The 18,401-nt window shown below is 42.8% G+C and overlaps 1 protein-coding gene across 2 annotated transcripts; it reads left to right on the top strand.

The window, feature by feature from the left end:
- Positions 1 to 2,171: 2,171 nt before the first annotated feature.
- On the top strand, positions 2,172 to 15,421 carry LOC135525441 (ubiquitin-protein ligase E3B-like). 2 transcript variants are annotated; one of them, XM_064953109.1, is made up of 28 exons: positions 2,172 to 2,512; positions 2,947 to 3,103; positions 3,336 to 3,505; positions 3,598 to 3,709; positions 3,939 to 3,998; positions 4,090 to 4,194; positions 4,352 to 4,448; positions 4,564 to 4,649; positions 4,928 to 5,010; positions 5,301 to 5,406; positions 5,591 to 5,711; positions 6,119 to 6,296; positions 6,477 to 6,640; positions 6,862 to 7,029; positions 7,109 to 7,280; positions 7,538 to 7,656; positions 7,812 to 7,926; positions 8,267 to 8,366; positions 8,494 to 8,613; positions 8,796 to 8,972; positions 9,096 to 9,206; positions 9,419 to 9,556; positions 9,896 to 9,961; positions 10,044 to 10,102; positions 11,114 to 11,296; positions 11,562 to 11,673; positions 11,811 to 11,903; positions 12,374 to 15,421. In XM_064953109.1, the coding sequence occupies exons 3-28, from the start codon at positions 3,345 to 3,347 to the stop codon at positions 12,563 to 12,565; spliced, it is 3,198 nt and encodes a 1,065-aa protein (XP_064809181.1). In that variant the 5' UTR covers positions 2,172 to 2,512; positions 2,947 to 3,103; positions 3,336 to 3,344; the 3' UTR covers positions 12,566 to 15,421. The 2 variants fall into 2 exon arrangements, with proteins under 2 accessions (XP_064809181.1, XP_064809258.1); XM_064953186.1 differs by having other exon boundaries at positions 2,991 to 3,103.
- Positions 15,422 to 18,401: the final 2,980 nt, after the last annotated feature.

Consider the following 18,401-nt stretch of genomic DNA (forward strand, 5'->3'; position numbering starts at 1 on the left):
TAAAGCACTTCATGGCTACAGACGTGAGTGCTACTTGTCGGTAATCATTTAGGCAGGTTACCTTAGTGTTCTTGGGCACAGGGAATATGGTGGTCTGCTTGAAACATGTTGGTGTTACAACGTCAGTGAAGACACTTTCCAGTTGGTCAGAGCATTCTCGGAGTACACGTCCTGGTAATCCGTCTGGCACTGTGGCCTTGTGAGTGCAGACCTGTTTAAAGGTCTTACTCACATCGGCTAGGGAGAGCGTGATCACACAGTCGTCCGGAACAGCTGATTCTCTCATGCATATTTCAGTGTTACTTGCGTTGAAGCGAGCATAGAAGTAATTCAGCTCGTCTGGTAGGCTTGTGTCACTGGGCAGCTTGCGGCTGTGCTTCCCTTTGTAGTCTGTAATAGTTTGCAAGCCCTGCCACATCCGACGAGTGTCGGAGCCGTTGTAGTAATATTTTATCTTAGTCCTGTATTGACGCTTTGCCTGTTTGATGGTTTGTTGGAGGGCATAGCAGGATTTCTTATAAGCTTCCAGGTTAGAGTCCCGCTCCTTGAAAGCGGCAGCTCTACCCTTTAGCTCAGTGCGGATGTTGCAAGTAATCCATGGCTTCTGGTTGGAGTATGTAAATTGTGACCGACTGACTAGTTATGAGTAGTTATTTTTGATCTTTGTAGATCAGTCAGTTGACTGCAATGTCGAACAAGTTAATTCTTTACAGGGCGTTAATCAAGAAGAGAGCATGTTGGACAGTCAACGGCCCAATCCCAAATGAACCTCTGGACCCTATGCACTTGTGGAGAGCTGAAAGATTTTTTGAGGTATTTTAATTGTTAGAATTGCGTAAATTCGAATCTGGTATCAGGATAAATATAACAATGAGTCACCGATTGTATACTATGTATTTTTTATTAGCTAAGTAATAAATGGCAAATGCATCTTTCGTATATACGGGCTCACTGTAATACCACGCAGGGCAGAACAGAGAACTGACTAGATGTATGTTAACTGTGTTCTTATACTGTGATAGGCCAACAGACGGAATGGAACAATGTCTATCACAGTAGAGGCTGGGCGTGGTTTAAACTTGCTCAGCCTATCGCAGGCACTCAGGCGGGTCCCCGCCTCTTGGCGCTTCTTGGAGTCCTCCCTCCGTCGATGTATAGATTCCTACTGTTCTGGTATCACCCCCTAGTTATAACAGTTGCTCAGTTCCTGCTATTGTGCTGTTCAGTATTTTTCCATCTCAGTTAAACCTTGTGATGACCTCCCCTCCCTGTCACAACTTTGTAAGATACAGCAAGTCACACCATGTGCACAATATTGTTACATACAAACACAAGGACAAAGCATCTGCTGGGCTGTTATCTACAGTTTTGCAACATCACACCATGTTACTCAGTTCTTGTCACACACAAACAGGCAAGTAGCAAGCAGTTGTTTAATCTCATAATGATGCTCCAGTGCACAAATGCAGATACCTCACACAACCAACATCAGATATTTAATCATATATATGGTAATGGCTATAATGTAAAATACAGAATCCCACACTGCAATGTTGAACAAGTGAATTCTTTATAGGGCGTTAATCAAGAAAAGAGCATGTTGGACAGTCAACGGCCCAATCCCAAATGAACCCCTGGACCCTATGCAATTGTGGAGAGCTGAAATATTTTTTGAGGTATTTTATTTAGTTGTATTTAACCTTTATTTAACTAGGCAAGTCAGTTAAGAACACATTCTTATTTACATTGATGGCCTACCAAAAGGTCTCCTGCTGGGACGGGGGCTGGGATTAAAAAATAAATAATATATAAATATAGGACAAAACACACATCATGGCATGGGAGAGAACACTACATAAAGCGAGACCTAAGATAGCAAGGCAGCATAGTCTATCAGAGGGCAAGGTTGAGGTATTACCATATTGGGTGCACCTGTCAAATCTCAGATCGCCACAAGTGGGTGTAGGGATCCATTTGGAATTGGGCCATACCAATGTGATTGGCCGTGTTCAAGAGCGTCAAACCGTGATTTATCAGGAGTAATCTGCGACAGACTGACTGATCTTAAATAACGAGTTAGTATTATTTGTAGATGCAAGGTGATTTGTAGATCAGCCAGTCGGCAGTCGGCTGTAACAGCGAACAAGCCCACTTCTAACTCTCTGTGGCCATACGTCATTAATTAGCTTCCACCCCGGAAATGGGTAACCAATAATAGCTCCCCAATTTTCTTTAGATTTAAATTAATATCCATAGTTCTATGAATTGTATCAAAGCTTCAATTGAATAGATCCAGTTTAGACAAAATAATAATTCTAACAAACATAATTTCAGTGTATCAATATGGAAAAGATCATGTCAATTCTTTACTCAGAAAAATACATCCTACTTGGAATGTTTTCAGTGCGAAAGTGCAAGGATTAATGGCTGCAATCACGGATCTCTTGTTATTGTTTACATTTTGAAACAGCCGAAGGCCTCTACTTTATGGGGGTGTCATTGACAGTGAACGGTAAGTTCTTGTTGGGTAATGTTTTAACTAGCTTTTCATGTTCGTAAAATGCGTTGACAAGTAACTAAGTCAATTGGTAGTGACGAAGTAGCTAGCTAACGTTAGCCTGCTATGCTAATCAGCGGCTAGCTAACGTAAACCATAATACAGTAGATTGTTGGCTACAACAAGCTAGCGAGTTATTTGTCGGTCTAGTAGTTATCTAGCTAGTATAGCTAACTGTTACCCTTGACTTGTACCACAATGTTAGTTTGTCATGGATTAAAATGTTGTTTATGTTGTTAGCTACTGTAACTAAATTAGTAACGTGTCATCGTTTGAGACCAGACAGTCCATCCACAATTTGGCTAACGTTGGCTAGCTACCTTAAATGGTCTCAAAGTTATAATGATGGGTTAACTCGTTACATATGTATTTATGTGTTATTTTCATAGAGATGACAAATTGATCCGCTTTTGCTGGTCTAACCAATGCGCAGCTATAGCTCTCGAAGGGTTTCTGGAAACTTGGATCTCGAGGATGTTCAAATGACTGCAGAAACATAGCGCATAGTTGCAAAGGTCAAGCCAAGATCACCAGAGAAAAACACAGGTATAACACACCATGTCCTGTTTTTGTGCTTTTGTTTTCTGTGTGGGATGTCATTACCTTCATTTGAATGTATTCTTATTCTATTGCAGTGTAGTGCTAGATCAAAGTCATGTTATTGTTTTCCCCCTTCCCCTTTACCCACAGAGAATACCGATAAGTGAATTTGTCCTTGAATATTTATCACTATTGTGTTTCTGCAGAAACTAAATCTGTCAATTTTGCCTGACCTTAGGGGTGCACAATGTTTAGTGCAACTCAGAGTTCCAAGTCTGAGTTCCTGGACAAAGCCAGGCAGGCACGTGAGGAGAGGAAGGGGTACAAAGAGAGGGAGAGAGCAGCCACTCTGATTCAAGCGCTGGTCAGGAGATTCCTCTGTCGCTGCAAACTCCAGAAGCAAATAAGGTTAGCTTTTACAAACAATACTTGCCATTATGCTTTAGGAGGACATATCTTTCTTGAGACTCAATGTGTGAATTCTCTCTTTTTCTGATCAGGAAAGAGGTTGATGACTTCTTTCAAGATGTCGGAACAACAAAAAGAAATGCACTATCAATTTTTAAAATTGCTCGGAAGTTGTTATTCATTTTTTGTCAAGAGGATAAGCTGGTGAGTTTCTTTAACCCCTACACTTTACCCTCACTGATAATATATAAAAATATGTTTTGTACATTGTTATAACTGATTTGAATGTTTTAATTGTCTCTTACTGGAGTCTCTTATTTACTTACGAGCTGAAAGGCATTTCAATAATTATGTATCAATATAGTACTTGAGATTACTGAAGATTGCTTAGTGTACATTTAACTAATGAACTATGATGTTCTTTTCTACGCAGAGGTTCGAGAAGCTTTGTCGCTCCATTCTTGGTAGCATGGAGGTTGAAAATGAGCCCAAAGTGAGTATGATTATTATTGATCATCAGTGATTACAGATTATTTATGAACCCAGAGTGTGATTGACTCTGTGATTGTGTTCTTGGTTATCAGGTTTGGTATGTGTCACTGGCCCTTTCCAAAGACCTCACCATCCCATGGATAAAGCAGATCAAAGATGTTCTGTGGGTCTCCTGTAATTTTCTGAAAAAATTAAAGGTAAATATTAATACTTAGGACAATAACCTTCTATAAAATAACAGGTGTATAATTTTAAATATTGAAATGTGTATAATTTTAAATATTGAAATGTGTATAATTTTAAATATTGAAATGTCAAAATTGTAACTTTATCCCTCCCTTCCTTCTCCTGTAGCCTGACATCCTGCAGGACAATAAGCTGGTGACTTTGTACCTTACCATGCTGGTGACCTTCACAGACACGTCAACCTGGAAGATAGTGAGAGGGAAAGGTCAGTCCCAGGTCAAACCACTGCTGCAGTGCACACACATCCTCTATTATCACAAGTGTCTTGATATTGAAAAAAAAAAGACAGTGGAATCTGACATCCCCCCTCTCTGTTCTAGGAGAGGCCCTCAGACCAGCGTTGACCCGGATCTGTGAGAACATCATGGGGCATCTCAATCAAAAGGGATTTTATTCAATACTGCAGGTACAGTTACACATGCGGCATCTTCCATCTTTTCCCCATGCCTTTTAGAACGATTATTATGATGTTAACAGGGTTGGGGTCAATTCAATTTAAATTCCAGTCAATTCAGGAAGTACACATTCTAATTCATATTATCTTTAATGCTTTTCAATTAGGAAGAATTAGAATTTTGGCTTTTTGAATTGACCCTTACCATGGTTGTTGATGTGTATTGGTTGTTTATGCAATATAAATCAAAAATAAAATGTGTGAACTGTCACCTTTGGATTCCCTGGTAGATTCTACTCACCAACGGATTGGCGCGCTCCAGACCCTCTCTTACCAAGGGCACACTCACAGCAGTATTCACGTTGGCATTAAGGTGAGCGGTTGTTGGGAGTGTTCTAATACCCATTTAACCACAATGGATCAATTGTCTCTGCATCACTAGAGCCTGGAGCAGATCTATTGCAGTGGATTCCCAGGGTTCAGCTAGCTCACGTTTCCTCTCAGTTACAGGGTTTGTAGGAAGAAAATAATCCTGTGTTTTAGCTTCATGGAGAATTAAGTCCTATCTTATCATAGTGTATGATCTGCTTGGTTACCATTTTAGAATGCTCGGAGCCGAAGAAGCTTTGGGAGCCATTAGTGTAACTTGTCTTTATTTTATAGACCTGTCATTGCTGCTCACTTCTCTGACAACCTGCTGAGGTCTCTTCTCATCCACATCATGTCTGTCCCAGCTGTCGTCTCCCACATCAACACCATCACCCCAGAGGTAGACACTCACATGAAGAAATGGCACCCTATTCTCTACCACGTGCACTGTATGTAGGGAATACGGTGCTCGAAAGTAGTGCACTATGTAAGGTATAGGGTGCCATTTCAGACGCACCCTTTATTGTGTGGACATCATAACTTGTACAATGAGAGAGCCTCTGAGTGTGCGCTTGTCTGTGCAGTGCATGGCCACCATACAGACCCACGACCTGCTGAGGAAGTTCACCCTGTTCCTGAGCCGCGAGGAGCAGTGTGTCGACATCTGTGTCTGCCTGGAGGGGAGCCACACACTGTGCTTGCTGGGTACGGTCCTTTAGACTGCCTCACATAGCTATTCTATGGCAATAGTTTTTAATTCTCTTCTAAATTGCAGGGTTTCCCAAACTCGGTCCTGGGGCCCACCCTGGTGCACATTTTGGTTTTTGTCCTAGCACTACACAGCTGACTCAAATAATCAAAGCTTCATGATGAGTTGGTTATTTGAATCAGCTGTGTAGTGCAAGGGGAAAAACAAATCCTGCACCCAGTGGATGGGGGATGGGGATAGGACAGGGCCGATTTTGTGAAACCTATTATAGGCTACTGTTTGTGTGAGTGTACAAGTTTGAGTTTTTTTGCATTACTCTTTCTTGTTTTTCTCTGTGCCGTGCTGTGGGAAGCATACCTAATCAGCTCTGTGGGGGCCTCTGTTTCATCCTGTTGTACTGTAGGTAACCTGATTCACCTGGGCTACCTCAACGAGAAAGTCCTGGAGGAGGAGGCCAACCACTTTGTGAAAGACCTGACGGACATGCTGTCCTACTGCCAGAGATACGTGTCCCAGAAGAAATCCAACCTCACTCACTGGCACCCGGTCCTAGGCTGGTTTTCCCAAACTGTAGACTACGGGTCAGTGGGACATCCTCAGAACCCAGATATGTTTCTGCTCTCTTGTCAACTCATGACAATGACCATAGGAGCAAAATGGCACAAAAAGATATGGGACCGGGCTATGAAATGGGATCTCAATCATTAAATGTCATGGATTTAAAGTGGATCTTAACTCCCTCACCCTGTCCTTCTCTCCAGTCTGAATGAGTCTATGCCACTGGTCACCAAGCAGCTGCAGTACCTGTGGGGCATGCCTGTGATCCGGACTCTCTTCAGTGACGTGCTCAGCAAAAAGCTTGAGACCCAAGAGCCCACGCCTCCACCACAGCCTACCACGTCGCAGAACAACCTGCCAGTCAAGAGTAAGTTGAATTTGTTTTTTTTGTTGTTTTCCTCCCAGGCACTTAATCAATCAATTTAAGGGTTAATTATTTAGAAACTATTGTCAGTTTTTTCCCCGCTTACCTGGGTTTTTGTCGATCAACACTGTATTAAAGGTTGTGTTTTAAAACAATGAACTAAACCTTATCAATGAAGTAACTTTGTCAGAGTGGTTTCTGATTGACATGTGGGTTTCTCTTAGGCCTCTTTAAGCGGGCGTTTCAGAAGTCTGCCTCGGTGCGCAACATCTTGAAGCCGGTCGGCGGGAGACGAGTGGACTCCGCTGAGGTGCAGAAGGTGTGCAGTATCTGTGTGCTGTACCAGACAGCCCTCACCACGCTCACTCAGATACGACTGCAAATCCTCACTGGTGAGTCCCTGCGATTTGAGACACACACACACACACAACATATGTTCTCTCATGTTTTCTTCGGCGGTGTCGCCCTCAGGCCTAACCTACCTGGATGACCTTCTGCCTAAGCTGTGGGCCTTCATCTGCGAGCTAGGCCCCCAGGGAGGCCTCAAGCTGTTTATGGAGTGCCTGAACAACGACACAGAGGAGTCTAAGCAGCTGCTGGCCATGCTAATGCTGTTCTGTGACTGCTCCAGACACCTCATCACGTGAGCTACATGAATTGCTACTATATAACAGACATGTGATAGACACATCCAGTATGGGAGGGTTTCCCACATATAGATTACATCTAGTCCTGGACTAAGAAGCACTTTCAATACTAATCTGTCTGGAAAACTGTCCATAAATGCAGTATCCCAGACCCACTGGATGTCTGTAGTTACTGACACATTATACTATATGTCTTTCACAGGATACTGGATGTCTGTAGTTACTGACGCGTTATAATGTATGTTTTCCACAGGATCCTGGATGACATCGAGGTTTACGAGGAGCAGATCTCATTTAAGACAGAAGAGCTTGTCACCATCTCCTCGTTTCTCAACACATTTGTGTACAAGATGGTCTGGGACGGCATTTTAGGTGAGTCGCCTCTTACCCCTGTTGAACTCTTGTCAAACTCAAAGGTCAAGCTGATTGACAGTGACAGAATTGCCAATCCCTGGTTCCGGCACCATGAGAAATAGTTTGGGGATAGGGTTAGTGAGTGGGTGCATTCATTTAGTGTGTTGTGACAGAGAATGCCAAGGGGGAGAAGTTGGACCTGTTCCACAGTGTTCACGGCTGGCTGATGGTGCTCTATGAGCGGGACTGCAGGAGGAGGTTCTCCCCGGATGATAACTGGCTGCGCAAGTAAGTGCCCCTCGGGAAACATACTGATCCTAATCCCCAATACTTCCCATGTTTGTTATTCTGCACTTCCCAAATCCTTATAAGGTGATCCTTGTGATCAGTAGCAGTCAAATACTCTCAAAGCTTGAGATGCGCTTGATGAAGCTTGCCCACCATAATGGAACCAATGGAATGTTAGTGCCAAAAGCGCCAACTTTGTCCACCCTGTACACCGGGGAAATATTTGGCCCATCTCAAGTATTTGACTTATGTATTTGTTCTAGGTGATATCTGTAGGAGACAATTGTGATGTTGGAAAAAGGCGCACACACACACACACTCTTTCAACCCTTATGTCCAGGGATCTGAAGCCGAGCCTTTTGTTCCAAGAGCTGGAGAAGGGCAAGAGGAGAGCTCAGCTGTTACTGCAGTACATACCACACGTCATTCCCCACAAAAACGTGAGTCTGCACAGAAAGAATATTGTCCCTCTGGGGAATCTGTAGTTGTAGTTTCACTGTACCATGTCCTTATCAATATGTACATGGTGTCTCACCCCCATTCATAATCCTGTCCTACCCACTTTAGAGGGTCCTGCTGTTCCGGAACATTATTACCAAGGAGAAGGAAACCTTGGGATTGGTGGAAACAAGCTCTGCGTCTCCGCATGTCACCCATATCACCATTCGCCGCTCACGGATGTTAGAGGTATGGACTTGATGTATCGATCTGTTGCATGTTTTCCCCCACACTGGAATACCACTTAGGATGAATTCTGTATTCAAGTGTACAGATTGAGACAGTCTAGTTGTCAAATACAGTCCGGTATGGTGGCTGTGACTTCAGCCCAAACTGATCACCCAAACTCTTTGTGCCTGAACACTCTTCAGGATGGTTATGACCAACTCCGCCGGTTGCCTGTCAACTCCATCAAAGGTGTGATCCGTGTGAAGTTTGTCAACGACCTGGGAGTGGACGAGGCCGGAATCGACCAGGACGGCGTCTTCAAGGAGTTCCTGGAAGAGATCATCAAGAAAGTCTTCAACCCAGCACTCAACCTCTTTAAGGTTTGCTCTTCAGACCTCGTTTCAAATACTTTTGGAATAATTTTGAAAGATTCACTCTCACAAGGTGCTTTTAGCCATTTTCTGTCAACCATGCTGCTGCTGATGATGTATTTTCCCCCATAGACCACCAGTGGCAACGAGAGGTTGTACCCCTCCCCTACATCCTACATCCACGAGAACCACCTGCAGCTTTTTGAGTTTGTGGGGAAGATGCTTGGCAAAGCAATGTATGAGGTGTGTCTGCACTCACAGAGGATGTTAGTCATGTGAAATTGCCATATATTTACAAGAATGACTCCTTTTAAAGCCACAAGCCCTGCCCACCACTTTCCCCCCTATAAAACTGAGGAATGGGTCTGGAGAAATGTAACTACAGTTCATAGCTGGAGCTATGGATGCAATGCCTGATAGTCCATGAGATCAACGTGTATGTGTGTGTTTTTCAGGGCATTGTGGTGGACGTTCCCTTCGCCTCCTTCTTCCTCAGCCAGGTCATGGGTCACCACCACAGCACCTTCTACAGCTCCATTGACGAGCTGCCCTCCCTGGACTCTGAGTTCTACAAGAACCTCACCTCCATCAAGGTCAGAAAGATCCCCCACCCCAACTATCATAGTCCTACATTCCCTGCTATTGTGTGTATTACAGCATAAACCGTGTTTATTACGAAAACGTTGTAAAAAAAAATTGCAACTGAAAATTTGCGTTTCTGATTGAATAAGTCCAGGTGGTCCCTCCCTGTTTCAGTCTGTTTTCTCCTGCTTGTTGCCTGTTGAACATGACCCTGGTTTATGGTTATAATTGCACTCTTTTGATTTGAGATGTTTGTTTTACTTTGTCGCTACTTTTTGTGATCAATTTTACGTCAAGTTGTGGAAGTTGACTCCAAATAGGTGGTTGATCTTGGTTTTGTCCTTTTCCAGCGCTATGACGGGGATGTTAGTGATTTGGGACTGACACTATCGTATGACGAGGACGTTATGGGACAGGTAGAAACTATATTTTTTTCTGAATGCAGGAAAACAGAAATGCTCTTTTAATCTCTTAATTACTCTCCATGTTTCCTGGCAGCTGGTCTGTCACGAGCTGATTCCTGGAGGAAAGACGATGCAAGTCACCAACGAAAACAAGTGAGCAAGATGCAGATCCACTATCTAGTGGTTCTCAATAAATACATATTGTATTAGACAAACAATGGTGTGAACATCAAGTGGAATTAACAACTAACATCTGTAAGTTTGGTTCTACAGTAGATCAGTGGTTCTCAAACCTCTCCTCTGGGACCCCTAGATGTTTCACAATTTCATTGTAGCTCTGAACCAGCTCACCTGATTCACCTAGTCAAGAGTTTGATGATTAGTTGACAAGTTGAATCAGGTGTGCTAGCTGTGGAATAGATCAAATACATGGAATCGGTGGGGGTCTGAGAGGTTTGAGAACCACTAATGTACTGTAGAACCAAACTTACAGATGTTAGTTGTTAATTCCACTTGATTTTCACACCATTGTTCGTCTAATACAATATGTATTTATTGTCCCCAGACACTTGTGGAGATCTAAAAGGATCTGATAGATAAGGTGAATGTCCTACCAAGCCAGGGCATAGTAGATGTACATGCATTGCTTATTATACCTGTCAAATCCATATCTTCACTGTTTCTTTTTTATTACTACTTTTTATTTTAGTCTACTTGGTAAATATTTTCTCTACTCTTCTTGAACTGCACTGTTGGTTAAGGGCTTGTAAGTAAGTGGCCAATTTCAAGTCTGTATGTAGGCAGCAGCCACTCTGTGCTAGTGATGGCTGTTTAACAGTCTGATGGAAGATAGAAGCTGTTTTTCAGTCTCTCTGTTCCAGCTTTGATGCACCTGTACTGACCTCGCCTTCTGGATGTTAGCGGGGTGAACAGGCAGTGGCTTGGGTGGTTGTTGTCCTTGATTATCTTTTTGGCATCGGGTGCTGTAGGTGTCCTGGAGAGCCCTGCAGTTGTGGGCGGTGTAGTTACCATACCAGGCGGTGATACAAGCCCGACAGGATGCTCTTAATTGTGCACCTGATGTTTGCTCCTCTGGGTTTAGAAACTCTGCCATGGTGTTCTGAGTCTGACGTAACTTCACCTTTGACCTTCTCTGTGCTGCAGGATCAGCTACATCCACCTGATGGCGCACTTCCGCATGCACACGCAGATCAAGGAGCAGACGGCAGCTTTTATCCGAGGATACCGCAGCATCATCAACCCCGAGTGGCTGCACATGTTCTCCACCCCCGAGGTCCAGCGCCTCGTCTCCGGGGACAACGCCGAGATTGACCTGGACGACCTCAAGTGCGTAACCTTCGACCCCTTTCACCCCGACCAGCCCCTCCACATGTCATTACTGTTGTCACTTGACAGCTCTTCAACGTGCCAAGTGTCAAACATTTTAGGGAAATCCTGAAATCCACGGTGTTCAAATGGTGTGAATCTCCCATTTGATTGTTTCGCTGACAATGAGCTGCCCTTGTAAGAAGGTAATGAAGCCAAGGTTAAGGTGCTTGCTGACATGGTCTCTCTCTGCCTGTCTCTCTGTCTGTCTCTCTCCTGTTGTCAGGAAACACACAGTGTACTATGGAGGTTTCCACAGCAGCCATCGGGTCATCATCTGGCTGTGGGACATCCTGTCCAGTGACTTCTCCTCTGAGGAAAGAGCCATGTTCCTCAAGGTAATAACCAGCTGCAAATATTACAAAAAATGCTATTTTACCATTCATTCATTTAGCTGCATTAAATCGACTTGCGGGGTGCCAGTTTGAGACTTGTAACTGTTATATGATCCTTCATTGTTGTTCTTGGTTTACAGTTTGTCACCAGTTGTTCAAGACCCCCCCTCCTAGGTTTTGCCTACCTCAAGCCCCCTTTCTCCATCCGCTGTGTAGAGGTGTCTGACGATCAGGTGAGAACACTGTAATGTCAGATGTTTATACATAGAGCTCAGTGATATGGTAAAAAATCCATACCATGATAATGTATAGCCTGATTTGACGCGATAACGATAAATTAAACTATAAGTTTATAGCAATGTGCACCACAGTTTAACATTTAAAAAGTTATAGCCATCAATTGTCCCATTAACAATAACTCATATTAGCGAACTTATTTCAATTTCAAACTTTACATTTCTGTAATGTAACTAATCGTGATGAACGATATCCGCAAAATGCCTGCTATAAGTGATCGTTATGGTCGGTGTCGATCAATTTTTGGTTTATCGTCCCAGCTCTACGACAGCACACAGACACCAGCACCCCTGCTACTCTCCATTGAACTTTGACCTTTTTGTTGAAAAAGAAAATAGCTTTGAGAAGTCAGTCCCTTGGGACTACTGTGTGTTTATGTGTGCTCCTGTCGCCTGTCTCTCTCTAGGACACTGGGGACACCCTAGGCAGCGTCCTCCGGGGTTTCTTCACCATCCGTAAGAAGGAACCAGGCGGTCGCCTCCCCACCTCGTCCACCTGCTTCAACCTGCTCAAGCTGCCTAACTACAGCAAGAAGAGCATCCTGCGTGACAAGCTCCGCTACGCCATCAGTATGAACACAGGTTTTGAGCTCTCATAAAATAAACTCCACCCTGCTCGTGGCCTGCTGACAGCAAAACTAATGGGAGAACGACTGAAGAGCATCCTCCTTACCCAGGCTAGAGGCGGGAGTCCGTTAAGTCAGTGGAGCTTTACCAAAGCGGAAGGCAAAATGCATAAGATCCCCCCCCCCCCCCCCCCTTATCGCAGCCTTGGAAACCAGAAGAGCTCCACCCTCTCTTATCCCAATCAGTCTGGATTCTGGAAGATACCCACCCCAAGGGCTCTCAAGCCCATTTGCTGCCTGTGTAACCACGGTAACCTATTTTCTGACCAGTTGTAGTCTTCGACTACGTTAGATTTTTTTTCTTCAAATAGACAAGTAGCTAAAGAAACAAGTGCTGTGGGAGCAACACATTTGGAACAGTTACTTTCTGCTCTCAACTTTAACCCCATGCTAATAATCGTAACAAGGAGAAGAATGTGTTACCTAACACATTGCCAAACTAAAATGGCTCCATGTCTTACCATTTCTTCTCAGGCTTAATAGAACGATACTTGGATCTAGCACTCCCACGTCAAATTAACTGGAAAGCAATATAGATGCAATGCAAGCCATTAGACACGTGATAGACTTCTCACTGGAGCAAAACCATAGAACAAAGTTTCCTATCTATTGGAATACAATGTTATCCATGCAACTTTCAGCTGTCATTCGATGAGTCTTAATAGCCTTGTTGAACATGATGAAAGCACCTTTTTATAAAGAGACGACAAATCACTGCCTCATGTTCAACAACAAGTTCTAACCACGGAGAGGTGGTCACCTGTTGACGCCTGTGTCATATTTATATTGGCTCTCATGGATTAATTGGAATTAAATCCTGACGATCTGTCTCTTTCTCTCCCCATATACACACACTACAGTCAGTCACCTGACAAAAGCATTAGACCTTGTATCTCTGTTCTCTAATGTATTGAAATTAGAACTCATGTTACACTGCAATGCATTTGTAACCCAAAGTGATGCCTGTCGGTCATGTCAATACTTTCACTGATCATGCGGTTGTTTGATACAGACAAATGATGTCCCATTATCTTATGTCGTGGTTCAGGAGTCGTTTTTTTGGGGGTTGCTTTTGATAATTAATTAGTGGCTCTTGAATGTTTTTTATGATTTGCTGTGAAATATCTGGGTCCTATAACTACAGCAGACAACTGTTGTTTTTTACGCATTGCATGTCGCTGATTGTGACCTTCCCAAACAAATTTGTTACAGTGAAGTCAATCAAGAACGTTTCTCTATACACTAGGATTTCACTGAATAATTCTCACTACAGCTCTGAAAAATGCTGAGTGCCTCATATGTCCCCACCTCATATGTCTAAGTGTGGCGTTTGATCGCGTTTGTGACTGACCATGTCTCTTCGAAATGGAATCAAGCCATAAACACACAGGACAAGGTATTTATAAGGACTTGAGCCTGCTTAGAGACAATTCAAATTCAACGCTCCCTCTACCGTGTCCGCCACTGAACAAACCAACCAACCAACCAAACCAGGAAAGTTTGGTATCATTTGTCACTGGCTGTGCATGCCAACCCTGTAAGGATGCTCCCTTGTCTGAAGACCTTACATCCACATGGAAAGGGGTTACACAGGGAGCAAACCATACTACAACATGATGTCATGGGTTGGTTGATCACCTGAATCTGAAAGCATTTCTTTTCTATCCATCTACCCTCCTTCAGACCCTCTCTTGCACAGAAAACCCTGCAAAATACCATGCACAATGTTGCATTAACAGGGTCAAATAAAAATAGACTATGTGGGGCAGTTGTTAGTAACTTGGTGGTGGGAAACAAGGCAATTTAGGGTCTTAAAAATGAAAGATAAACAGGCTGATAAAAAGCAATAGCCTGTCTGTTGATTCTGTATTTTATGCAGGACTTTTTCCTGAGGGGTGTACGTGTGCACTGCGTGGTTGTGGTCAGCCATAGATGCGGCTCTGGTTGTGGTCAGCCAGAGATGCGGCTCTGGTTGTGGTCAGCCAGAGATCCGGCTCTGGTTGTGATAATTTCTAGTTGAAGGCGTAATGCACCCCAACACCTCATGGCATTAATAACTCGCTAACAGAAAACACCTTTCTGATGATGTTATGGGGATTATATGGGCCATTAAACAAGGTTCTGTATGGTTTTATATTGCTTCGCTATCTTATATTGACCAATGAACCGAAATCTGTGATCTATTTGTTTGTGTATAGTAATATTAGAGGGGTACAACCTACATGTACAGGCATTTCCCCCCAGTTATGAATGCCATCAATTTCATTGACAAATTGAAATAACTATTATAGTATGGGAAGATCTTACCTCAATTTTGTCTGTTGTGACTGCGATATATTTAATTCCCAAGAGCCTCTGACTGTGGCCTCTCTGACAAGTCAGTGGTCAATGTCCTCAGTGGTGTCTGACTAAATGTTACCCATAAATTCTTTCAATCAATTGTTTCAACAGCCTGATGCGGATTAGAAATGAGGTTTGGAAATGGAGCTGTAGTGAGACAAATTTTCAGTGTCCAAGAGAGAATGGACGATATCCCACACACTCTGTCTGTTGTGTTTGAGGTCATTCCTCACTTTTAAATGATGTCATGAGCTCTTGCTATCTTTTTATTAGAAGAAAAGGAAATCCAGGAAATGTGCAACATACTCCTATGAAAGTACTGTCCTCTCCCTCTAAGTGTTTTTGAAACTGGTTGCACTATGTGAAATACAGGTTGTTGAAAAGGTTATTTCAATGTAAAACATGTCTGTGTAAGATATTTCTGCTGTAAAACATTAACAATTGTTGAGTCATGTTAACCATATTTATTCTAAACTTTACTTAACTAAAGTGTGTCTTTCTTCAGGAATCAAGCCATGCTTTTCTTCAGGAGAGGTTGTATAGAGCAGAGAGGTATTTATATTAAATAATGAAATAGCAGCTGTGTAGAACAGGTTATGTCATGGATTCGTGTCAGTTCTGTATTTATTACATTTCTATCTGCAAAGTCCAGATCGTTTCCTTGCTATCAAGGATCCTTGGGACGTCCCTACCCCGTTGAAATTTAAAATGGTTAACCTGGTTGGAGGATTCCAGATTTCCTGCTTATTCCCTCTTGATTCCGGGAATACTCCAGGGAATATATTGAAATTAGCGGAATTTTGTACCCCTGGTTATGGTTTAGGGTGGAGGACAGCCCAATGATTCCAGATAGCACTAACCCTCCCTTACCTAGGCTGTAGCGACGTATGTCAGTCGACTCAAGTTTGGGTCAGGTGAGCCTGATTTTCAATGCTTCCCCTTCATACACTTTAAAAAAAAAAGTAGTTTAACGATCATTACATATCTAAAACCATGGACTCCTCCAATGCGCTGGGTCAAAGCATTGCGGAGGTAAATTGTCTACATTAAAACTAGTCAGACGCATCCCAGATCGCTGTCTAAATTTACTTTAATCACTTTGGTAGTAACACGCATTGTTTTATTGATTTCAAACTTAATGTATATTGTTAAACTTTGTTCATCTTTGAGATCAATATAACTTATCTTTCAGAAAGTTCGTGTGACAGGTTTGAACAACTTGATTTCTTCATCGCTCTTATCTTTATCTTTTGCGTTTCCTGATTGGTTGCCTGGAAACCCGACGTCTCGGTGGGCAGAGATGAGTGTTTGAATCGGGAACTGTTCATCTCGCCACCTCTACAAGCCAGAATGTTATAAAAGTATATTAAAGTACTTTACCGGTTGGTATGTGAGACAATATACAGTGAAGTATAATTACATGTTGGTAGTGCACTCAGATTTCTATGCCTCTCCTGCAGGGTGGGTATAATTTGTGGAACATTCCAACAGGAATCTGTTCCAAAAACTTCGTAAATAACAAGGTTGCCAACAAACACTTACAAAGTTGTATAGCAGCAGAATAAGATAACGGGGTAGGGAGTGGGCTATTTAATAACTTTAAAAAAAATTATGTTTATTCCGAAAAATGTCTGTACTCTGGTAGCCTATCGACAAACATTAAGAATAAACTACGTGGTGAGTTGATGCCTATTCGGCAGCTCGGTGGATTGCTCATGTTCCCTTGTACTTCACGAAGTTTTTGGAACAGTTTCCTGTTGGATCGTTCCACAAATTATACCCACCCTCTCCAGCATGTATTTGTATCGCATGCTTCAGGTGATACAAATCTATGCGCTCTATCAGCGCGTTGGGAAAAAATGTAATTATACTTTCCTGTGGATTTATTTGCTCATATTCCTACCGCCCAAAGGACCAAACTCGCTGAATGGTCCTTGGGGCTTCCCTACCCCGTTGAAATTTTAAAATGGTTAACCTGGTTGAAGAATTACAGATTTCGTGTTTATTTCCTCCTGATTCCGGGAATATTCCAACCGGGATTTCGGGAAAATCAGGGAATATATTGAAATTAGCGGAATTTTGTAACCATGGTTATTGTTTGGGGTGGTGGGACATCCCAATTATTCCAGATAGCACTAACCCTCCCTGCCTAGGCTATAGCGGTTTATAGGCTACTGCGCACGCCCAAAGACATATGTCAGAAGACTCAAGTTTGAGTCAGGTGAGCCTGAATTTCAATGCGTCCCCTTCATACACTTCAAAAAGTAGTTTAACGATCATTGCATCTCAAAAACCATGAGTACTCCTCCAACACACCGGTTCAAAGCATTGCGGAGGTAAGTTGCCTACATTGTTGTTGTTCTTCTTATTATTGTATTTTTATTTGACTAGGCAAGCCAATTAAGAACACATTCTTATTTACAATGAAGGCCTACCCGGGCCTAACCCAGACGACGCTGGGCCAATTGTACGCCGCCCTATGGGACTTGCAATCACGGTCGGTTGTGAGACATCCAGGAATCCAACCATGGTCTGTAGTGACGCCTCTAGCACAGAGATGCAGTACAGCTGAGCCACTCGGGAGCCGATTAAAACTAATCAGACCCATTCCAAATCGCAGTCTAAATTCACTTGAATCACGTTGGTAGTAACACGCATTCATGTTTTATTGATTTACGTTTGTTGCGCAAACTTAATGTATTTTGTTAAACTTTGTTCATCTTTGAGATCAATATTACTTAACTTTTAGAAAGTTCATGTGACAGGTTTGAACAACTTCATTACTCATATCTTTCATTGATTCTCTTTTGCGTTGCCTGATTGGTTGCCTGGAAACCCGACGTCTCGGTGGGCAGAGATGAGTGTTTGAGTCAGGAAATGTCCCTCTCACCACCTCTACAAGCCAGAATGTTATAACGGTATATTTTAAGGTACTTTACTGGTTGTCTGTGTGGTTGGTCCTTTTGGTGGCAGAAAAGTATAATTACATGCTGATGGTGCATTTGGATTTCAATCACCTGAAGCATACACAGAACCATGTAAACATGAGCATGTGTACCAGCTTGGCAAGTATGCATGCCTCTCCAGCAAATATCCATCCTTCTCCAGCATGTATTTGTATCACATGCTTCAGGTGATCGAAATGCTCTACAAGCGCTTTGAAAACTTTCCTGTGGATACATTGTCTCACATTCCTACCGCCCAAAGGACCAACTGCAAGGACAACCGGTAAAGTACATTTAAAATATAATTTTATTCACCATTCTGACTTGTTGCGGTCATGAGAGGAAACTTTCCTGATTCAAACACTAATTTCTGCCCGACGTAGAGTTAAATGCAATTCAACAGGTTTCCAGGCAACCTGATTGGCTGAGTCATTTTCCTCTGATACTGGAGTTTTAATGGTATGGATACTGCCCATGGGCTGTCCTCTGTTTGGCACACACTTTTCACTAGGCTTATACATTAT

The sequence above is a fragment of the Oncorhynchus masou genome, chromosome 1 (assembly GCF_036934945.1).
Source record: "Oncorhynchus masou masou isolate Uvic2021 chromosome 1, UVic_Omas_1.1, whole genome shotgun sequence".
Classification (NCBI taxonomy): Eukaryota; Metazoa; Chordata; class Actinopteri; order Salmoniformes; family Salmonidae; genus Oncorhynchus; species Oncorhynchus masou.